At 34.7% G+C, this 23,923-nt stretch overlaps 1 protein-coding gene across 1 annotated transcript in view; it reads left to right on the top strand.

Moving 5' to 3' along the window:
- Positions 1 to 23,923, top strand: part of LOC101890545 (uncharacterized) — a 189,712-nt gene that overhangs the window by 124,010 nt on the left and 41,779 nt on the right. The window contains exon 4 of the mRNA XM_059118946.1: positions 16,439 to 16,688. Within this exon, the coding sequence (XP_058974929.1) occupies positions 16,439 to 16,688 (250 nt within the window). The remainder of the gene's footprint in view (positions 1 to 16,438; positions 16,689 to 23,923) is intronic.

The raw sequence follows: 23,923 nt of genomic DNA, 5'->3' as shown, positions 1-23,923 counted from the left end.
GAAAAAAAGCAGGTCTCATTTATTATCCGATTAAGATAAAATTTTTCCAAGAGTATTTAATTAGCCCATGGACAAACCCTATTGAAATTGGTAAAAATCGGTTCAAAATTTATATATAATTCCCACATTTATCTTCAACCAATTTCGGGTTATTTGTGCACTGCAGGGTGAGATAAAAAACTGCAACAAAGTCAAATGCCATAATTTTTATTTTTTTTTTTTTTAATTTTATTGAATGAAAGCAAAAAATGTCGGAAATAGCATCAAATTTTAGAATAAGTTTAGATTTGTTCGAATTGGTCACCTTTGGCACGAATTATGGCCTTCAAACGGCCAATGATACCGTTACACGCCGCCCGAATGTTGCTCTGCGGTATTTTGGCCCGTTCCCGGCGAAGCGCTTACTTGAGGTGATCGACACTTTGGTATTTTTTAGTGACAACCTTGCTTTCCAAACTACTCCAGACACAATAGCCCAACGGATTGGTATTCCGAGATTTTGGTGGCCATTGTGCGGTGGAAATGAAGCGAGGAACTTCATTTTGTAACCATTCTTGGGTGGCGCGTGCTGGATACGATGGTGCTGAGTCCTGTTGGAATGTCCAAAATTTTTGCGTGCCCAAGGCTTTAATACACTTCCCAGAATATTTTCCCGATAATATTCGGCATTTATTCTGATGCAACGGTCGACTAATACGATCGAGAGCCGCCATCGGCTGTTGTGGCGGCCCTCACCATCACCATGGCCGGCGCTTGAGTTCTGGTGGCCAACAGAAGGTGCACATTTTCAGTTGACCTCTTTGGCAAGTAAACACAATCATTTTGTTTGCTGGACAACGAATTTTTTCTAATCGGAGAAAAACAAATTCGGCAGTTCAACACTTTCGGCCAGGCGAAGCAACTCTTTAGCTCTTTTGAATCTATTTTCTTTCTATTGCGATGTAAGTTTTTGCACTTTTTGGAATTTCAATGGCATTACCCAGAGCTAATTTTTCAATATTTGCCGAATGGAATATTGCGATATGTTCAGCTCACGAGCCATTTTTCGGCACCTGCGACGCAGGTTTCGATCAAGTCGCTTCTTTACTTTTCGAGCCATTTCTGCTGATGTTGCTGTTTTCTTCCGTCCACTTCCTTGACGTCGGGTTACGCTACAAGTATCACGGTAACGAGTGATGGTACGAGACACAAAAGATTTATTCACATTTAAATGCTGGAGTGCTCTAACGATAGCCACTTGTAGTTTTCCAGCCAAATATAAATAAATCACACTATCACGCTTGAATTCCATCACGACAATATATCCATAAACAATATAATGAGCTGTCACTGGAATAATTTTAACTGTCGGACGAGTTTGAAGTTGGTTGCAGTTTTTTCATCTCACCCTGTATTTATCCGATATCTAATATCAGTACAAATGAACTGAATTTTGTCAATTTCGACTGAAATTATCCTAGAAACATGTACTTCAAGGACGAACCCTATTGAAATATATCAGAATCGATTCAAATTTAGATATAACTCCCATATATATCTTCAACCGATTTCGGGTTAATTGTGCACTAAATGACGAATATCAGTCCAAATGACCTGAATTTTGGCAGATTCGACCGAATTTAGCCTAGACGTAAGTACATGAAATTTGGTGAAAATCGGTTCAGATATAACTATAGCTCCCATATAGATGCTTCATCCGATTTGGGGTTTTAAGTGCCTTACAATCGTAATATGCGACAACAATGATAATTGGTACCAGTTATCTTATAGAGCTCGGAAATACCACTGCCAAATGTCATCAAGATCGGTTTAGATTTAGATATAGCTCCCATATATCTTCAACCGATTTCGGGTTAATTGTGCACCAAATGGTCAATATAAGTAGAAATGACCTGCATTTCGGTACATCCCACCAAATTCGGTTCAGATATAGCTCCCATATATATGTTTCATCCGATTTGGGGTTTTAAGTCCCTCACATGCGTAATATGCACTCCCCAACAATAATCTTTGGTATCAGATATCAGATACAGCTCAGAAATAAGATCCTAAAATTTTGTAAAGATCGGTATTGATTTGGAGATTTCTCTCATTCAAATTTTTACCCAATTTAAGGTTTTTCGTGCACCAAGTGGCTAATATCAGCCCAAATGTGGCATATCCGACCGAATTGAACCTACAAGTAAGTACATCAAATTTGATACCGGATATCATATACAGCATGATACCGGATATCTATTCGTCTGTCCATCTATGGAAATCACTCTAGCTTCCGAACGAAATCAAGTAGGTTGACAAAATGTTACTCAAATGTATATTATGTCTGCTGGACTTTTGGTATTGAAAATGGGCTATGCAGGTCCACGTTTTGGTAAAGCCCCCATATAATGGTACCTCCCTAAATTCGGTATTTTGATGATTCTAGCAACATTTTTCACCATTTTTTTCAAGTTTGGATTGTCCTTCGGATTTATTAATTTCATAGCAAATGCCAAGCGTGCCGGAAACTGCAATCTTTTGAACTGAAAGGCATTTCTGTTGAAATAATTACTTAATAATCAGTAATAGTATCCCTCAGTAATAATCATACCCTCAATTAAATTTTTGTGTAGTTTTTATACTTTCCACCATAGTATGGAGGGTATATTAAGTTTGTCGTTCCGTTTGTAACACCTCGAAACATACATTTTAGACCCCACAAAGTACATGGATTCTTGATCAGCATAAAATTCTATATCGCTTTAGCGTCTGTGGGAATCTCTCTAGCTTCCGAACGAAATAAAGTAGGTTGATGAAATTTTACTCAAATGTATACTATGTCTTCAGGACTTTTGGTATTGAAAATGGACCATGTAGGTTCACGTTTTGGTACAGCCGTCATATAACGATACCTTCCGATATTCGGTACTTTGATAATTTTAGAGACATTATTCGCCGGAATTGGTTGAAATTTGGTATTTGAAGTTCGTAATGCATACAACAGCCTATGACAGAGAATATATATGGGAGCTATATCCAAATTTTAACAGATTTCTAATTAATTTGTCAAATTTATTATTGTATCCAAATTTCGACACACATTCTGAATTTCATTGGAATAGGACATGCATATGGTGTTTGGCGCATAACATTCATGAGATCGGCCGAAAAATATATATGGGAGGTGTACCCAAACCTAAACCGATTTCAATATAATTTGGCACATTTGTTTTTGTGCCAAATTTAGTCACTCATGCCGAATTTCATTGTAATCGGACATACGTATCGTGTTTGGTGCATCAAATATGTGAAATCGGACGAAAATATATATGGGAGCTATATCCAAATTTTAACCGATTTCTAATTAATTTGTCATATTTATTATTGTATCCAAATTTCGACACACATTCTGAATTTCATTGTAATAGGACATACATATGGTGTTTGGCGCATAACATTCATGAGATCGGCCGAAAAATATAAAATATACCCAAACCTAAACCGATTTGAATATAATTTGACAAATTTATTTTTGTACCAAATTAAATCGGCCAAAAATATATATGGGAGCTATATACAAATCTGAACCGATTTCAATATAATTTACCAAATTTATTTTCTAATCAAATCCCGTCACACATTTCAAATTTCATTGCAATCGAACATACGCAGCGTGTTTAATGCATCAAATACATGAAATCGGGCGAAAATATATATGAGAGCTATATCCAAATCTGAACAGATTTCCATATAAAATGGCAAATACATTGTCTAATCAAATCCCGTCATTTATTCCAAATTTGGAGAATGTATCTGTAATCGATCAATAGATATGTGCATATTAAATCCAAATTTTTGGGAGGTACCTCCGATTCTGATACTATACATCCAGTTCCGAGTGGAATTTCAAAAATATATATAGCCTATGTTACTTTCAGGAGATGTTGTAGTATATTTGGAAATTTTCAGGAAAATCTGTTCAGCGGTTTTCAAGTCCATAAATTACAAACAAACGTACAAACATTTTCCTCTTTTATAGATATAGAAAGAAGAAGAAGAAGAAGAAGATATGTTTCTTAGGCGAATCTTCATTCTAGTCCAAACTCATTTTTTCAAGGACCTCAAGTCCCAAAAATATTTTTGTTTAATATTTTATAACCCAAAAAATTAAATACTCCATCTCATATTGTATTCCCGTTGCCGGCTGGCCCCTGGCAACTACTCAAATATTCAACCTGGCATTACTGTAAACATTATTTATTAGAATAATTCAATTTTGCAATTCGGATTATTTGGACAGAGCCCAAAAACATTTCTATATTAATTAAAAAATTCGCCGGCAGCCAAAATGTTGTAATCGAACCCTTAGAAACAAATAAACCCACCCCTCCCCCCCTGCACATGTTTACATACTCGTATGCATGAATGCAAATGCCAAAATGCAACCACAGCCACCATCACACATATGTATGTAAATATATACATATGTCTGATTTAATTAATATTAAATATCACAGATTGCAATAAACATTTAACGAAATTTTTGTGAGACAAAAGAATTTTAAGCGGATGGTGCCAACGTTTGACAATGTATGGGTGTATGATATGAACATTTTGAGAAGTATTTGACAATAACTAAATAATTCAACATCGAAAATGTCATAGACATAATGAGAGCTGATTTTACCGCAATTGGATTTTTATACCCTACACCACAAGGTGGTCAGGGTATTATGTCTTTGTGCATTTGTTTGTAACAGGCAAAAGGAAACGAGATAGACCCATAGTTCCTTTTGATGATCTGCATAGAATCACTTTCTGAGTTGATTTATGCATGTCAGTCCGTCTGTCCGTCCGTCCGTCTGTCCATGTATTCTTGTGAACAAAATGCAGGTCGCATTTATTATCCGATTGAGATGAAACTTTGCAAACAACATTTGTTTGGCTCAAGGATGAACCCTATTGAAATTGGAGATAATCGGTCAAAATTTAGATATAGCTCCCATATATATCTTCGTCCGATTTGCCTTTTATTGTGCACCAAACGTGTAATATCAGCCCGAATAGTATGAAATTTTGCACATACAACCAAATTGGGCCTGAAAATAAGTATGCCAAATTTGATCGAAATCGGTTCACATATAGCTATAGCTCCCATATATATTGTTCATCCGATTTGTTATTTTTGTCCTCCGCAGCCGTAATATGCACTCTGTAACAACAATATTTGGGGAAATATATCAAATACAGCTCAGAAATACCTTTGCTTAATTTTATCGAGATCGGTTCAGATTTGGATATAGCTCCCATATATAACTTCGTCCGATTTACCATTTATTGTGCACCAAACGTCTAATATTTTCCAAATGGGATGGAATTTGGCACATACGACCGAATTTAGTCTAGAAGGTAGTATGCCAAATTTGGTGAAGATCGGTTCAGATATAGTTATAGCTCCCATATATATTGTTCATCCGATTTATTGTATTTGTTACCCACAGCCGTAATATGCACTCCGTAACAACGATATTCAGGGAAATATATCAAATACAGCTCAGAAATATCTTTGCCAAATTTCATCGAGATCGGTTCAGATTTGGATATAGTTCCCATATATATTTTTATCCGATTTCAAATTAATTTCGCACCAAATGGGCAATACAAGTCCGAATTTAAAAGATACAAATGCTACGGCATAATTAGTCCTTTGAATTTTAAATTATAATTATAATTGTTGCTTGTATGATTGAATTCTCCCATAAAAACTTTTAATTATTAAGTGGAGCTCAACTAAATTAGCAAAGTGGTGTAGGGTATCATAAAATCGGCCCCGCCCGACTTTAGGACTTTCTTTACTGGTTTAATTTAAAATATATCGAATTTTGCCACTGCCGCATCCCTGGCGAAGGCCATAATAACATTTTCTCTTTCAACTTTCATAAATCCTGAACTTTTCATTTTATCCTGACATTGATGCTCTCAATTAATAACAAATTTTAAAATTAAATATAAAAAAAGAAAAAAAATCCCTCAGATATGTACAATGACCTCATCCGTTTGGAATCCATGATCAAACACTCCTCACTCCTTCATTCTATTGAACCAAATATCCAATATCCAATTCATTGAACCAACCAACCAACCACCTGCAACGCCTGTCAACGTTCACCTGACAAGTACTTCGACAAAGAATTCCAAATGAAATCGAATGAGTTTCTTTTTTTTTTTTTTTTTTTTTTTGCTGTTCTCCTCCGTCTTCACATCTTCCAAGTTCATGTTGTCACAGTTCACGTCGTGGACAGAAGTGGTCTCGTTATTCTCCATTCCATTTTTCATTATTTTCGCATGACAGAATCAAAGACAATGACAAAGGAGGAGGGGATGGGAAAAAGTTGGTCTTTTTCTTAAAGTTATTGACAATTTTTTTTTTATTTATTTTGGACAGTAAAACAAATGGCTGCAATGGCAGATAGTAGATTGCTCTTCGATTTATAGATAGAGAAGCTTTATAAAAAATAAAAGCACATGGAGGACAGATTAGCTCCAAAAAAGACTGAAGAATTGTAGTGTTCGCAGTATGGCGAGAGAGTTGTTTTTTTTGGCATAAATTCATGGCGGGGAGGCGATTGGGGATTGAGTTTACATTGTCCTGCATAACTGAATAACTATGATGACGACCTTAGATAGTGGCTACACAGACGGCAATAAAACCGCAGAAAAATCGGTCACGATCTAAAACTTCTAAAATGATACAATTTGGTATTATTGGAACGGATAAAGCTAAAAACTCCACGTTTGGTGGCTTTGAAGGTATTTAAAAAAATATTTTAAAAATCCACGTTGGATGGCTTTGAAGGTTCTTGAAAAAATGTTTTAAAACTCCACGTTTAGTGGCTTTGAAGTTCTTTAAAAAAATATTTTATAAGTCCACGTTTGGTGGTTTTAAAGGTCTTTAAAAAGTATTTAAAAATCCACGCGGGGTGGCTTTGAAGATCCTTGAAAAAATATTTTAAAAATCCACGTTGGATGGCTTTGAAGGTCCTTGAAAAAATATTTTAAAAATCCACGTTTGTTGGCTTTGAAGGTCTTTAAAAAAAATATTTTAAAAATCCACGCTGGGTGGCTTTGAAGATCCTTGAAAAAATATTTTAAAAATCCACGTTTGGTGGTTTTGAAGGTCCTTGAAAAAATATTTTAAAAATCCACGTTGGATGGCTTTGAAGGTCCTTGAAAAAATATTTTAAAAATCCACGTTGGATGGCTTTGAAGGTCCTTGAAAAAATATTTTAAAAATCCACGTTGGATAGCTTTGAAGGTCCTTAAAAAATATTTTAAAAATCCACGTTGGATGGCTTTAAAGGTCCTTAAAAAAATGTTTGAAAACTCTACGTTTGATGACTTTGAAAATCTTTAAAAAAATATTTTAAAAATCCACGTTGGATGGCTTTGAAGGTCCTTGAAAAAATATTTAAAAATCCACCTTGGATGGCTTTGAAGGTCCTTGAAAAAATATTTTAAAACTCCACGTTGGATGGCTTTTAAGGTCCTAGAAAAAATATTTTAAAAATCCACGTTGGATGGCTTTGAAGGTCCTTAAAAAAATATTTTAAAAATCCACGTTGGATGGCTTTGAAGGTCCTTGAAAAAATATTTTAAAAATCCACGTTGGATGGCTTTGAAGGTCATTGAAAAAATATTTTAAAAATCCACGTTTATTGACTTTGAAGGTCCTTGAAAAAATATTTTAAAAATCAACGATTGCTGGCTTTGAAGGTCCTTGAAAAAATATTTTAAGAATCAACGATTGCTGGCTTTGAAGGTCCTTGAAAAAATATTTTAAAAATCCACGTTGGATGGCTTTGAAGGTCCTTGAAAAAATATTTTAAAAATCCACGTTGGATGGCTTTGAAGGTCATTGAAAAAATATTTTAAAAATCCACGTTTGTTGACTTTGAAGGTCCTTGAAAAAATATTTTAAAAATCAACGATTGCTGGCTTTGAAGGTCCTTGAAAAAATATTTTAAAAATCCACGTTGGATGGCTTTGAAGGTCCTTGAAAAAATATTTTAAAAATCCACGTTGGATGGCTTTGAAGGTCATTGAAAAAATATTTTAAAAATCCACGTTTGTTGACTTTGAAGGTCCTTGAAAAAATATTTTAAAAATCAACGATTGCTGGCTTTGAAGTTCCTTGAAAAAATATTTTAAAAATCCACTTTGGATGGCTTTGAAGGTCCTTGAAAAAATATTTTAAAACTCCACGTTTGGTGGCTTTGAAGTTCTTTAAAAAAAATATTTTATAAGTCCACGTTTAGTGGTTTTGAAGGTCCTTAAAAAATATTTAAAAATCCACGCTGGGTGGCTTTGAAGATCCTTGAAAAAATATTTAGACGTTTAAAACGTTGAATGGCTTTGAAGGACCTTGAAAAAATATTTTAAAAATCCACGTTAGATGGCTTTGAAGGTCCTTGAAAAAATATTTTAAAAATCCACGTTGGATGGCTTTGCAAGTCCTTGAAAAATATTTTAAAAATCCAAGTTGAATGGCTTTGAAGGTCTTTAAAAAAATATTTTAAAAATCCACGCTGGGTGGCTTTGAAGGTCCTTGAAAAAATATTTTAAAAATCCACGTTGGATGGCTTTGAAGGTCCTTGAAAAAATATTTTAAAAATCCACGTTGGATGGCTTTGAAGTTCCTTGAAAAAATATTTTAAAAATCCACTTTGGATGGCTTTGAAGGTCCTTAAAAAAATATTTTAAAACTCCACGTTTGGTGGCTTTGAAGGTCCTTGAAAAAATATTTTAAAAATCCACGTTGGATGGCTTTGAAGGTCCTTGAAAAAATATTTTAAAAATCCACGTTTGGTGGCTTTGAAGATCTTTAAAAAAATATTTTAAAAATCCACGTTGGATGGCTTTGAAGGTCCTTGAAAAAATATTTTAAAAATCCACGTTGGATGGCTTTGAAGGTCCTTGAAAAAATATTTAAAAAAAATCCACTTGGATGGCTTTGAAGGTCCTTGAAAAAATATTTAAAAAAAATCCACGTTTGTTGGCTAAAAGGTCCTTGAAAAAATATTTTAAAAAATCACGTTTGGTGGTTTTGAAGGTCTTTAAAATATTTTAAAATTCCACGTTTGTTGGCTTTGAAGGTCCTTGAAAAAATATTTTAAAAATCCACGTTGGATGGCTTTGAAGGTCCTTGAAAAAATATTTTAAAAATCCACGTTGGATGGCTTTGAAGGTCCTTGAAAAAATATTTTAAAAATCCACGTTGGATGGCTTTGAAGGTCCTTGAAAAAATATTTTAAAAATCAACTTTGGATGGCTTTGAAGGTCCTTGAAAAATATTTTAAAATCCACGTTGGAGGGCTTTGAAGTTCGTTGAAAAAATATTTTAAAAATCCACGTTGGATGGCTTTGAAAGTCCTTGAAAAAATATTTTAAAAATCCAAGTTGGATGGCTTTGAAGGTCCTTGAAAAAATATTTTAAAAATCCACGTTGGATGGCTTTGAAAGTCCTTGAAAAAAAATTTTAAACTCCAAGTTTGGTGGCTTTGAAGGTCTTTAAAAAAATATTTTAAAACTCCACGTTTGGTGGCTTTGAAGGTCTTTAAAAAAATATTTTAAAAAATCCACGTTGGGTGGCTTTGAAGGTCCTTGAAAAAATATTTTATAGATCCACGTTGGATGGCTTTAAAGGTCCTTGAAAAAATATTTTAAAACTCCACGTTTGGTGGCATTGAAGGTCTTTAAAAAAATATTTTAAAAATACACGTTGGATGGCTTTGAAGGTCCTTGAAAAAATATTTTAAAAATCAACGTTGGATGGCTTTGAAGGTCCTTGAAAAAATATTTTAAAACTCCACGTTTGGTGGCATTGAAGGTCTTTAAAAAAATATTTTAAAAATCCACGTTGGATGGCTTTGAAGGTCCTTGAAAAAATATTTTAAAAATCCACGTTGGATGGCTTTGAAGGTCCTTGAAAAAATATTTTAAAAATCAACTTTGGATGGCTTTGAAGGTCCTTGAAAAATATTTTAAAAATCCACGTTGGAGGGCTTTGAAGTTCGTTGAAAAAATATTTTAAAAATCCACGTTGGATGGCTTTGAAAGTCCTTGAAAAAATATTTTAAAAATCCAAGTTGGATGGCTTTGAAGGTCCTTGAAAAAATATTTTAAAAATCCACGTTGGATGGCTTTGAAAGTCCTTGAAAAAAATTTTTAAACTCCAAGTTTGGTGGCTTTGAAGGTCTTTAAAAAAATATTTTAAAACTCCACGTTTGGTGGCTTTGAAGGCCTTTAAAAAAATATTTTAAAAAATCCACGTTGGGTGGCTTTGAAGGTCCTTGAAAAAATATTTTATAGATCCACGTTGGATGGCTTTAAAGGTCCTTGAAAAAATATTTTAAAACTCCACGTTTGGTGGCATTGAAGGTCTTTAAAAAATATTTTAAAAATACACGTTGGATGGCTTTGAAGGTCCTTGAAAAAATATTTTAAAAATCAACGTTGGATGGCTTTGAAGGTCCTTGAAAAAATATTTTAAAAATCCACGTTGGATGGCTTTGAAGGTCCTTGAAAAAATATTTTAAAAATCCACCTTGGATGGCTTTGAAGTTCCTTGAAAAAATATTTTAAAACTCCACGTTTGGTGGCTTTGAAGGTCTTTAAAAAAATATTTTAAAAATTCACGTTTGTTGGCTTTGAAGGTCCTTGAAAAAATATTTTATAGATCCACGTTGAATGGCTTTAAAGGTCCTTGAAAAAATATTTTAAAACTCCATGTTTGGTGGCTTTAGAGGTCATTGAAAAAATATTTTAAAAATCCACGTTGGATGGCTTTGAAGGTCTTTAAAAAAATATTTTAAAAATCAACCTTGGATGGCTTTGAAGATCCTTGAAAATATATTTTAAAAATCCACGTTGGATGGCTTTGAATGTTCTTATTTTTTTTTTAATCCACGTTGGATGGCTTTGAAGGTCCTTGAAAAATATTTTAAAACTCCACGTTGGATGGCTTTGAAGTTCCTTGAAAATATATTTTAAAAATCCACGTTGGATGGCTTTGAATGTTCTTATTTTTTTTTAATCCACGTTGGATGGCTTTGAAGGTCCTTGAAAAATATTTTAAAACTCCACGTTGGATGGCTTTGAAGTTCCTTAAAAAAACATTTTAAAAATCCAAGTTGGATGGCTTTGAAGGTCCTTGAAAAAATGTTTTAAAACTCCACGTTTGGTGGCTTTGAAGGTCTTTAAAGAAAAATATTTTAAAAATCCACGTTGGATGGTTTTGAAGGTCCTTAAAAAAATATTTTAAAAAAATCCACGTTTATTGGCTTTGAAAGTTCTTAAAAAATATTTTAAAAATTCACGTTTGTTTGCTTAGAAGGTCCTTAAAAAAATAATTTAAAAAGCCACGTTTATTGGCTTTGAAAGTCCTTAAGAAATATTTTAAAAATTCACGTTTGGTGGCTTGAAGGTCCTTGAAAAAATAATTTAAAAAGCCGCGTTTGTTGGGTTTGAAGGTCCTTAAAAATATTTTAAGAAATCCATAATTTGCGGACTTTAAGGTCCTTGAAAAAATAATTTAAAAAGCCACGTTTCTTGGCTTTAAAGGTCCTTGAAAAAATATTTAAAAAAATACACGTTTGTTGGCTTTGAAGGTCCTTGAAAAAATATTTTAAAAAATCCACGTTTGCTGGCTTTGAAAGTCCTTGAAAAAATATTTTAAAAATCCACGTTAGATGGCTTTGAAGTTCCTTGAAAAATATTTTAAAAATCCACGTTGGATGGCTTTGAAGGTCCTTGAAAAAATATTTTAAAACGCGACTTTTGGTGGCTTTGAAGGTCTTTAAAAAATATTTCAACAATCCACTTTTGGTGGCTTTGAAGGTCCTTGAAAAAATATTTTAAAAATCCACGTTGGATGGCTTTGAAGATCTTTGAAAAAATATTTTAAAAATCCACGTTGGATGGTTTTGAAGGTCCTTAAAAAAATATTTTAAAAATCCACGTTGGGTGGCTTTGAAGGTCCTTGAAAAAATATTTTAAAAATCCACGTTTGGTAACTTTGAAGGTCCTTGAAAAATATTTTAAAAAATCCTCGTTTGATCGAATGGTCCTTGTAAAAATAGTTTTTAAGATTTCCCTCTGGCATTTTTTTCGTAAAAGTACATATTTGGTCCTAATGATCCTTTAAAAAAAATGCTTAAAAATCTACGTTTACAGGCGCTAGACCTACAATATGCTCCTTGACAATATGCATTTACAAGTCAACGTATCTTGAAAAAATTCTCTTCTCACGCCACGATAGCGGACTTTGAAGGTCCTTGAAAATTAATTTTAAAAGTCCGCCAATGAAGGCTTTGGGGGTCCTTAAATAATTATTTAAAAAAAATCCCATTTGTTCCTTGGAAAAATATTCTTAAAAATCCACGATTGGTACATACTAGCAAAATTCCCGATTACCTTTTGTCCTGTCCAAATTTTTCTCCTCGCTCCCATTAACATTTATTTCAAAATCTTTCAATTGCCCAAATAAATCTCTGTGTTCGTTTTCGCTCAAACTTGTCGAATAATATTCACATTCACAAAACAGAAATTAAAAAAAGAAGCCCAAATAATTTCCCCCCTTCAACAACCCCCAAACCAAACAATGAATTTTGAAAAGGATTTCGGGAAAAATCACATTCAACTGCCAGAAAAAAAAAAGAATGACAAGGAACTTACCAACAACAAACCACAAAAATATAACAGACATATTTCCAGGAATTCTTCTCAACTTATCTTTTGTTTGGACAATAAATGTGAAATTAAAAGAATTTCACTAATTAAATGGCATGGCAAAAAAAGGACAAACAAAGTGAATGCTACAACAACCAGCGAATTCAAATGGAAACCAAACAGAAAAATGTCTCAATTAAAACCACATCAAATGTTGGTGGTATCAAGAGGGAGAGGGGGGAAGAGTTGATTGTTGGATTGTTAATTCATGGCTACAAATTCAGCGAGACATTTAGTCGCTGAGGTCTTTGTACTCAGCCTAAAAGGATACACTTTTAGAGGCACATGGTCTACTGAAGTTATAATTGTTTATTTAAATTATTTAATATTTTCTTAATTGGGATTCATGAGTGAGTTTAACAAGGATTTCTCCAGGGATAACTAGAGCTTTCTAGAAGGATTTTTAAGAATATTTTTAAAGGACCACACCATATGGATCTAGTCCTTTTGAACACTGTATAGTGTTTTAAGAACTATAAAAAATTATTGTTTAAGAACATTTTATCAAGGACTAACAAATACCGAGTAGTAAATATATTTTTTCATGATCTGTCAACATTAGTCTCCTTAAGGACTATTAAAAGTGGACCATGAATCCAAATAGGATTTTGAATATTTTTTCAAGGACCACCAAATTCGATTTTTAAATAACGTACATTTTTATAAATATTTTTTTGAACACTTAAGGTGGGTATTTTTGGATATTTGCTCAAATGTCCAATTTGTAATCTTCGAAATAATTTTCAAGAATTAACCGGGTATTTGCCGAACAAACTTTTTTAAGGGCCAGCCATGGCTATCTAAGTAATATTTTATCAAGGAAAATTTTAAATGTTTCAAAATAGTTTAAAAGACTGAACGTGGATTCTTCAAAAATGCTTTTTCAAGGACCAAAGGCGTATTTTTAAGGTTATTCCTTCAAGGAACAACCTGACATTTTTGAGAATGATTTTTCAAGGAACACACGTGGGTTTTTCAATATAAATGTGAAAAATACAAAATATGAAAATATTTTTTCAAGAATTAGACCTGCATTTTAAGAGCATTTTTTAAGAATCAAATCTAGATTTTTTTTTTAAAGAATCTAAAGTGCATTTTTGAGAATTTATTTTTACCAAACCAAACCTGGAGATTTTAGAATATTTCTTCAGTTTTTTAGACACCAAACGTGTATATTTTTTTTTAAATAAGTTTTCAAGGACTCAACTTCAATTTATTTAAAATAATATTTTCTAAGACTTAATGTGGGTTATTAGAATTATTAGTTCAAGGATCAAACTTCGATTTTAAAGATATTTTTTTAAGGACCAAACCTAGAATTTTAGTTATATTTTTTTAAGGCCTAACGGCCCTTAAAAATATTTTTCAAGGATTTATAGTAGATTATTTAAATATATTTTCGGAGGGACCAAACCTAGATATTTAAGAATATTTTTTTAAAGACTAACGGTGGATTAATAAGATAACAGGGTGAGATAAAAAAACTGCAAAAAAGTCAAACATAATTGTATTGAATGAAAGCAAAAAATGTGGGAAATAGCATCAAATTTTATAATAAGTTTAGATTAGATTTCGAATTGGTCACCTTTGGCACGAATTATGGCCTTAAAACGGCCAATGAAAACGTTACACCCTGCCCGAATGTTGCTCTGCGGTATCTTGGCCCATTCCCGGCGAAGCGCTTGCTTGAGGTGATCGACACTTTGGTATTTTTTAATGCCAATCTTGCTTTCCAAAACACTCCAGGCACAATAGTCCAACGGATTTGTATCCGGAGATTTTGGTGGCCATTGAGCGTTGGAAATGAAGCGAGGAACCTCATTTTGTAGCCATTCTTGTGTGGCGCGTGCTAAGTGCGATGGTGCTGAGACCTGCTGGAATGTCCTAGGTCTGCGGCCAAAATGTTTGCGTGCCCAAGGCTTTAATACACCCTCCAGAATATTTTCGCGTTAATACGAGCAGAGAGCGGTCATCGGCTGTTATGGCGGCCCACACCATCACCATGGCCGGCGCTTGAGTTCTGGTGGCCAACCGAAGGTACACATTTTCAGCTGACCTCTTTAGCAAGTAAAAATGATAAATTTGTTTGCTTACAAACTGCTGGACAACGGATGTTTTCTCATCGAAGACACCAAATTCGGCAGTTCACCACTTTCGGACAAGCGAAGCATCTCTTTAACTCTTTTGAATCTATTTCCTTTCCTCATTTTTCAATATTTGCCGAATGAGATATTGCGATATGTTCAGCTCACGAGCCATTTTTCGGCCACTGCGACGGGGGTTTCGATCAAGTGGCTTCTTTACTTTTCGAACCTTTTCTGCTGATGTTGTTTTTTCTTGTTGCTTGAATTCCATCACGAATAATTTTTTTCTGGAAAATTCTAAGCAAAATGCTTTTGTACGCTTGTAAACAATATAATGAGCTGTCACTGGAATTATTTTAACAGCTGTCGGACGCGGGGCTTAGAAATGACAGCAGTCTGAAATTGGTTGCAGTTTTTTTCATCTTACCCTGTAGTTTTTCCAAAACCATTCACATTTTTTAGGAATATTTTTCAGGGACAAAACTTAGATGTTGATTCATTTTTTCAAGAACCTTTTAAATGACTATAAAGTCCACGAAACTGGATATCTAAGGACTAATTTGTAAAGGACGATGACGAGGAGGTTATTGTTTGAGAATTTTTTCACCATTTTGTTACAAAACTATTACAATTTTTTCCACAAATTGACACGGTTTCGAAAGACAAATAGACCAAGAAAATTTGACATTTTTAAATAATTTTTTTGAAGGTCTAATAAGGAATTTTCCAGAAATTTTTATTCAATACTATTTTCTTATGAACCGACGGAGTGTTTCCAGGAATATTTTTCAAGAACAACAGAACCACCGAAGATAAGCCGAAAAATATTTTTAGAGAAATGTTTTCCAGACCCCATCAGACTGATGCGACTGTTTCTATTAGTCCTTAAAAGTTCCCAAAAAACTGCCATTGGCACCAGAAAAAAATTAGCTCTGTTGGTATTTTATAATATTTATGGTAAGTTCTCTATTAGTTCTTTATAGAATAACTATTTTTTAAATTACTGATAGAAAACTTTCCAAGATAACTACCATATTTGGATTTTGTTAGAATATTTTTTTAGGATCCAATGAAAAAAAAGCTGTCGGACATAGGTTTATTAAGAAACATTTTTAAGGACCTAGGTTGATTTTTCAGAAAATATTCAAGCGGCCAGCAGTCAGAGACTTGAAATTTTAAGAACATTTTTCAAGGGCCAATGAATAGCTTTTAAATTATAAATTTTTCAAGGACTATCAAATAATCAGAACCTTGATTTTTAATGATTTTTTAAAGAATACCTTGTCAAGGACTAACGGAACGACTTTTGACTTTTTAAAACATTTTTAATGGCAAAAGTATGGATTTCTATAAATATATTTTCCACGACCCTTTAGAAATTATTTTCTCTCTTAAATGTCAGTTGATCATAGCTGCCATTTTTTTTCTTCTCCACTTGTTATTTCCTAATTTAAAAATGCAATGCAACAAATCCTCCTTCTTATCTAAAATTATTCATTAAAATTTTTATTGTATTTTCTTTTTTCTCTTCTTCTTCTCTTTCATTCAAAACAAACGCACACAATAAAAACTCACACACACACACACAGTTGACAGTCGTCATTTAAAAGAATCCATAGAACGTGCAGAATTTTCATTACAATTGGAATTGTGGTTCGCCGAACAGAATGCCACAGCATCCAATTTAGCATTGGCCTCGACGCGTACTTTGCAGTTGAATTTCCATCCAGGACGTGGTCTCCACTATCATCTGCCGGTGTTGTTTGACTATTTCCATTTGGCTGCCGTCAGTGTGGGCATCCATGCCAGTTTGGTGGCATTACATCAGCCGTACATCAAGTAAGTACCTCTAGAGCAGTAGCTGTAGTGTAGATGCGGTAGCCGTAGCATCATTTCTAACACACCGAATTACCCGCCATATGTGAGGAGAGATTTAAGTTAAGGTTGCAATGATAGGTAACCTGCCGTATACACATACTTGGCCAGATGGGCGTGTGTTTGTGTGTGAACGTGAATTAAAGTATCAGCCTAAGTAGAGAAATAGACAAGACCTTCATGTGTAGAATACACCTGGTGGTGGTAATGATGACGATGATGAGGATGTTGCTGTTGCTGCTTCTCGTTCTTCTTCGCCATCTTCCGTGGCCATGTTACAGTGACAATGACGGTGATAATGACTTTAGCCTTTAGTCTCTACCAGACAATGGCTGTTGTTAACAACAATACTGGCAGCCAGCTTCCTTGCATTACCCCAAAAATTAAAGATGAAACATTGTGGCACAGTGGCTTCATGGGGGGGATTAATAATGTCCTACGGCGAATACAGGGTGAGATAACCAAACAACTGCAACAAAGTCAAATGGCATAATTCGGCCGGCCCAAACTTTTAATACCCTCCACCTTAGGGTAAAGGAAACATTAGAAGAAATGTGACAACAACCATTAAAATGCCGAATATTGGGAGGTATCGTTATATGGGGGCTATACCAAATCGTGGACCTACACATGCAATGTTTCGCCAACGGAGCTAGAACCTATTATGACCCACAAATACCAATTTTTAGACAAATCAGTGCAAAAATGTGGCAAAAACCATTAAAATGCCGAATATTGGGAGGTACCTTTATATGGGGGCTATACCAAATCGTGGACCTACACATGCAATGTTTCGCCAACGAAGCTAGAACCCATTATGACCCACAAATACCAATTTTTAGACCAATCCGCGAAAATATGTGGCAAAAATTATCAAAGTACCGAATATCGGGAGGTACCGTTATATGGGGGCTATACCAAAACGTGGACCTATAATTACAATGACTCGCCACACGAACTAGGATTCATTATGACCCACAAATACCAATTTTTAGACAATTCAGTGCAAAAATGTGGAAAAAACCATTAAAATACCGAATATTGGGAGGTATCGTTATATGGGGGCTATACCAAATCGTGGACCTACACATGCAATGTTTCCCCAACGGAGCTAGAACCCATTATGACCCACAAATATCAATTTTTAGAAAAATCCGTGGAAAAATGTGGCAAAAATAATCAAAATACCGAATATCGGGAGGTACCTTTATATGGGGGCTATACCAAAACGTGGACCCATACATGCAATGTTTCGCCACTGGAGCTGGAAACCATTATGACCCACAAATACCAATTTTTAGACAAATCCGTGGAAAAATGTGTCAAAAATCATCAAATTACCGAATATCGGGAGGTACCTTTATATGGGGGCTATACCATAACGTGGACCTATACATGCATTGTTTTGTCACACGTACAGGGACCCGTTATGACCAACAAATACCAATTTTCAGACAAATCCGTGAAAAAAATTGGCATAAATCATCAAAATACCGAGTATCGGGAGGTACCGTTATATGGGGACTATACCAGAACGTGGACCGATATATTTCATTTTCAATACCAACTATCCTAGACACAATACAAATTGCTCTGCTAAATTTTGACGCTCTACGTCAAATAATGTGGTCTGTATCGTGATTTCAACAGACAGTCGGACAGACAGACGGACATCGTTAAATCGACTTAGAATCTTATGCTGATTATGAATATAATACTTTATTGGGTCTACGACGAATATTTAAGGATGTTACAAACGGAATGACAAAGTTAATATACCCTCCTTTCCAAGGAGGAGGGTATAAAAATATCGGAAATATCATAAAATTTTAGAATAGGTTTAGTTTTGTTCGAATTGGTCACCTTTGGCCCGAATTATGGCCTTCAATGATCGACACTTTGGTATTTTTTTAGTGCCAACCTTGCCTTCCAAAATACTCCAGACACAATAGTCCAACGGATTGGTATCCGGAGTTTTGGTGGCCATTGTGCGCTGGAAATTAAGCAAGGAATTAAGCGTGCTAAGTGCGATGGTGCTGAGTCCTCTTGGAATGTCCTGGGTCTGCGGCCAAAATGTTTGTGTGCCCAAGACTTTAATACACCCTCCAGAATATTTTTGCGGCATTTATTCTGATGGCATGGTCGATTAATATGAGCGGAGAGCGACCATCGGCTGTTATGGCGGCCCACACCACCACCACGGCCGGCGCTTGAGTTCTGGTGGCCGACCATTATCAGCTGAGCTCATTTTTAAATATTTTCCGAATGGAATATTGCGATATGTGCAGTCGCTTCTTTATTTTTCGAGCCATTTCTGCTGATGTTGCTGTTTTCTTCCGTTCACTTTCTTGACGTCGGGATACGCTACCAGTATCACTGGAGTGCTCTAACGATAGCCACTTGTGGTTTTCAAGCCAAATATAAAGAAATCACACTATCACTCTTGAATTCCATCACGAATAACTTTTTTTCTGGAAAACTCTCTCCATAATGCTTTTGTACGCTTGTAAACAATAAAATGAGCTGTCACTGGAATAATTTTAACAGCTGTCGGACGAGTGGCTTAGAAATGAGAGCAGTCTGAAGTTGGTTGCAGTTTTTTCATCTCACGCTGTATATTGTAAAGGCCCTGTTTGGTAGCTCTGAGGGTCTTCGAAAAATCCTAAATCCACTTGATATTCCTTAAAAATATATATCCCTTAAAACTGTCTTTTAGTTACTCTGATAGCCCAAAAGCCAAATATGTGACCACATCCTTTACCTATTTCATTCAATGTTTTTGAATTATCCAAAACTTAACTAATTTGTTAAATATAGGAAAATTCATTGGTATCCTCCATTGCCCACACACATCAACACATGTCTTCTATCTCGCTCTCTCTCTCTTTCCCTCTCAGAGTAATTACGAATTCATGTCGAGTTATCTTTTTACAAAATTCCAAAACAAAACCAATTCATTTGCCACAGAAACAAAAACACAATTATTATTAAATTGTCTGTATGCCTATGTCTATGGAAGTGTGTGTGGGTATGTGTCAATTACAATGTTAACTGTCACTTAACTACACATTGATATTCTTACTGGGAACAGAGAGGAATAATAGAGAGAGAGAGAGAGAGATACAATCAGAGAACATTTCATTTCAACACCTAAAAACCAGAAAAGAATGGAACATTTCGGCAACTGACAAGGATGCAGGACAATGTTACAATTTATTTTTTCCTCCATTTCTAGGAATAAACCGATGATGACAAGGAGAAAAAAAAACAAGTGGCACTTGTTATTTTTTTGTTACTCACATAAAATTGACAAATGAAGACCAAGTTTTGTGGTTTAGCAAATTAGAAATGATGATGTTTTTGGGAGGGATGGGTAAGGCAAGAGATGCGAGTATGGCATAGAATATGACATATCAAAAATATTTTTCAAGAGCCATGGGAGCTTAAAATATTTTTTTTTTTTTTTTTTTTTTTTTTTTGAGGACCAATAGAGCTGCTTGTTTTGGATTTTTAGAATTTTTTAAGGACCTTTAAGGCTACAAAACAAGTTTTTAAAGAACTAAAAAAGCTGCAAAAAATTGATGCAAAATCAGGTGGATTTTTAAAATGTTTTTTGAAAACATGGATATGTAGGAATAATTTTCAAAGGACCACCTGTGACTGTGAATTTTTAAGAGTATTTTTGTCAGGGAATATCGGTGAAAGTAAATTTAAAGAATACTTTTTTCAAGCACAACTGGCGCCTTAAAGCTTAAATTTTGTATACCCTCCACCAAACATAGTATGGAGGGTATATGAAGTTCGTCATTCCGTTTGTAACTCAGCGAAATAATAATTTTAGACATAACAAAATATATATATTCTTGATCAGCGTAAAGTACTTAGACGATTTAGCCCTGTACGTCCGTCTGTTGTAATTACGCTAGAGTCAAAACGAATAAGGATAGGAAGCTTCAATTTTACACAGATAAGTCTTCTGTCTGAAGGCAGGTCCAATTCGAAGATGGCCTATATAGGTCCACGATATGGTACAGGGTTATCCATATTCGACGGACCCATCTGGCAACGCCATAAATTTTGACAGAGATGTCACATCCCTTACCGCGTCTGAAGCGTCAGTCCAAGCAGATTTTTACCATGAACCAATACAGCCAATACGAGCCAGTGTTGAAAGGTCCCCAAGAACATCCCAAAAACGCCGTTCTCAGCAGTTGGGCATGGCTCGGTCCACTTTACAACGGATTATTCGCATTGATTTGCATTTGTTCCCGTACAAAATTCAATTGACGCAAAGAATGTTGCTGCGGACAAGCCTCGTCGATTGGAATGGGCCCAAAGAGTCATGGGTCCGTCGAATATGGGCAACCCTGTATATCCCCCATTTAACGATACGTCCCTATATTCGGTATTTTAACGATTTTAGCTACATTTTTCAATGGAATTGTCTAAAAATCCTCACTAGAAGTTCTTTCTAAGCACTTTACACCCTGAAAGATAAATGTCTATACAGGTCCACGATATCGTATACCCAACTTACAACGGACCCCCCGATATTCGGTATTTTGACGATTTTTGGGACATTTTTCACAGGAGTTTTTTGTCAAATTTCTTATTTGGAATTCGTAATGAGCACTACAGCCTATGACAAAAAATTTCGTATGCAGGCACATATCTTCGTATAGCCTCCATATAACGATACCTCCCAATATTCGGTATTTTGATGAATTTACCGAAATTATTTACCGGAGTTATTTTAAATTTCGTATTTAGAATTTCGTAATGAGAACTACAGTCTATGAGAGAAAATTGTTTATGCAGGTCCAGGTCTTCGTATAGGCCCCATATATCAGTTCCTTCCTATATTCGGTATTTTGACGATTTTAGGTACAATATTCACCGAAATTGTTTGAAATTTCATATTCGAAGTTCCTAATAGGTACTACAGCTTGTAACAGAAAACTATCTATGCAGGCACAGGTGTCTGTATAGCCCCGATATAACGGTTCCTTCCTATATTCGGTATTTTGATGATTTTAGCGACATTATTCACCGATTTTTTTTTCAAGTTTCGTATTTGAATATTGTAATGGCTTATGATAAAAGTTGCCAATGCAGGTCCACGTCTTCGTATAGACCCTAATATAACGGCTATATTCAGTACTTTTAAGATTTTAATAGAATTTTTAATGGATTTTATGTTATTGAAAATTTCCAAATTCGTTCCAAATCGTGGAAGGTATTGAAAGTTCGGCCCGGCCAAACTTAGTGTTTTTTACTTGTTTAAAATATTTTATTAGGACTATTGGCTTTTAAAGGAATATTTTTTCAAGGAACCAACAAAGCTACCAAACCTGTATTTTCCATAATATTTGTTGAAACCCTATTGGAGCCACATAACATGGATTTTAAGGAATATTTTTTTCAAGCACAAAAAGGTCAAAAAATTGGGAATTTTTAAGGAATATTTTGTTCGAGGACGAAAAGATCAGCAAATTGAGAACTTTTATGAACATATTTTCAAGGACCACAAGGGCCACAAATAGTGTTGATTTATAGGAAAACTTTTAGGGACCTATAGAGCCACAAAACGCAGGTTTTTGAGAATATCTATCAAGAACCGACAGATCTTAAAACCTAGATGTTTAACAATATTTTGAAGGACTACGTAATTCGGTGAAAGTATTTTTTTCACAGGCTTTTGGAGTCACAAGACATGGATTTTGAGGATTTTTTTTTTCCAAGGACCAAAAGAGAAACAAACGTTGATAGTATATTATATTTAAAAAGAGGATTTGTAGGAATATTTTCGCAAGAACAATTGGAGTCACAAAACTTGGGGTGTTTTTAAATAGTTTTCAAAGGTTATTGGAGCCTTTAAACTTGGATTTTGAGGAATATTTTCAAGGACTTTGGAGTCATAAAACGTGGATTTTGAGCATTTTTTTTCAAGGACCAAAAGAGAAACAAACGACGATGGTATATTATATTTAAAAAGGGGATTTGTAGGAATTGTTCGCAAGAACAATTGGAGTCACAAAACTTGGGGTTTTTTAAATAGTTTTCAAAGGTTATTGTATCCCTTAAACTTGGATTTTGAGGAATATTTTCAAGGACTAATAATCAATCCATAAAGTAATTATTTTAAGATTTTTATACCCTCCGCCATATGGCTACATTAGTATATATCATTTGCCATACGGCCAGTCTGTCTGGCTGGAGCGCACGATAACTCTCGAAGGGAGTATCCGACTTTGTCCAAACTTGGCACATCGTAGTATTATTATTAAACTTGGATTGAGTTTGGAGATAGACATAATCGGTCCAGTTCTTCTGGTACCTCCCGCACAAAGTATTAAAATTTTCAAAGAAAATATTTTACTGCACAGAAAGAGAAAGAAATCCGATTCTGCTCCAACTTCGCAAATCCGAATATATGCATCAGTGCTAGGTCAGGTGAGAAAATAGAGAATATCGGTCACTCCATCAAGTACCTCCCCCCAAAGGGTCAACATTTTGAATAATTATAACTCTTATAAAATGTGATGTATGAGTCAGATTTTCTTTAAATTACACACATCACAATATTTTTATTAATCGAAGGTCTGGTGTAAAGATGGAATATATCGGTCCACTCCGTCTGGTACCACCCCCACAAACTGTCAAATGTTTGAATAACCAAAACGATCATAAAATCCGAAATAAGCATCCGGCTCCCTTCATATTTCACACATCCCATTATTTTCACTAATGTAAGATCTGCTGTAAAGACGGAATATATCGGTTCACTCCTTCTGGTACCTCACAAACGATCAAAATTTTGAATATCCATGAAAATTAACATCCGATTCCATTCAGACTTGGTACATCTGAATATTTCCATCAACACAAGATCTTTTATGAAGATGGTAGAGATCTAACCATTCCTTCCGTTTCCTTCACCACGAGGAGTCAAAATTTTGAATATAAAATCCGAAATAAGCATTCGGTTCTCTTCATATTTCATACATCTCATTATTTCTACTTACACAAGATCTGCTGTGAAGATGGGATATATCGGTCCACTCCTTCTGGTACCACCCCCACAAAGGTTCACAATTTTGAATATCCATGAAGCTCGTAAAACGCGAAAATAACATTCTATTCCATGCAGACTTGGTACATCTCAATATTTCCATCAACACAAGATCTTTTATAACGAT

Source organism: Musca domestica, unplaced genomic scaffold, assembly GCF_030504385.1.
Source record: "Musca domestica strain aabys unplaced genomic scaffold, Musca_domestica.polishedcontigs.V.1.1 138, whole genome shotgun sequence".
In the NCBI taxonomy this organism is placed as follows: Eukaryota; Metazoa; Arthropoda; class Insecta; order Diptera; family Muscidae; genus Musca; species Musca domestica.
The sequence above is the reverse complement of the archived record's forward strand: the minus strand, read 5'-3'. Positions and strand labels throughout refer to the sequence as shown.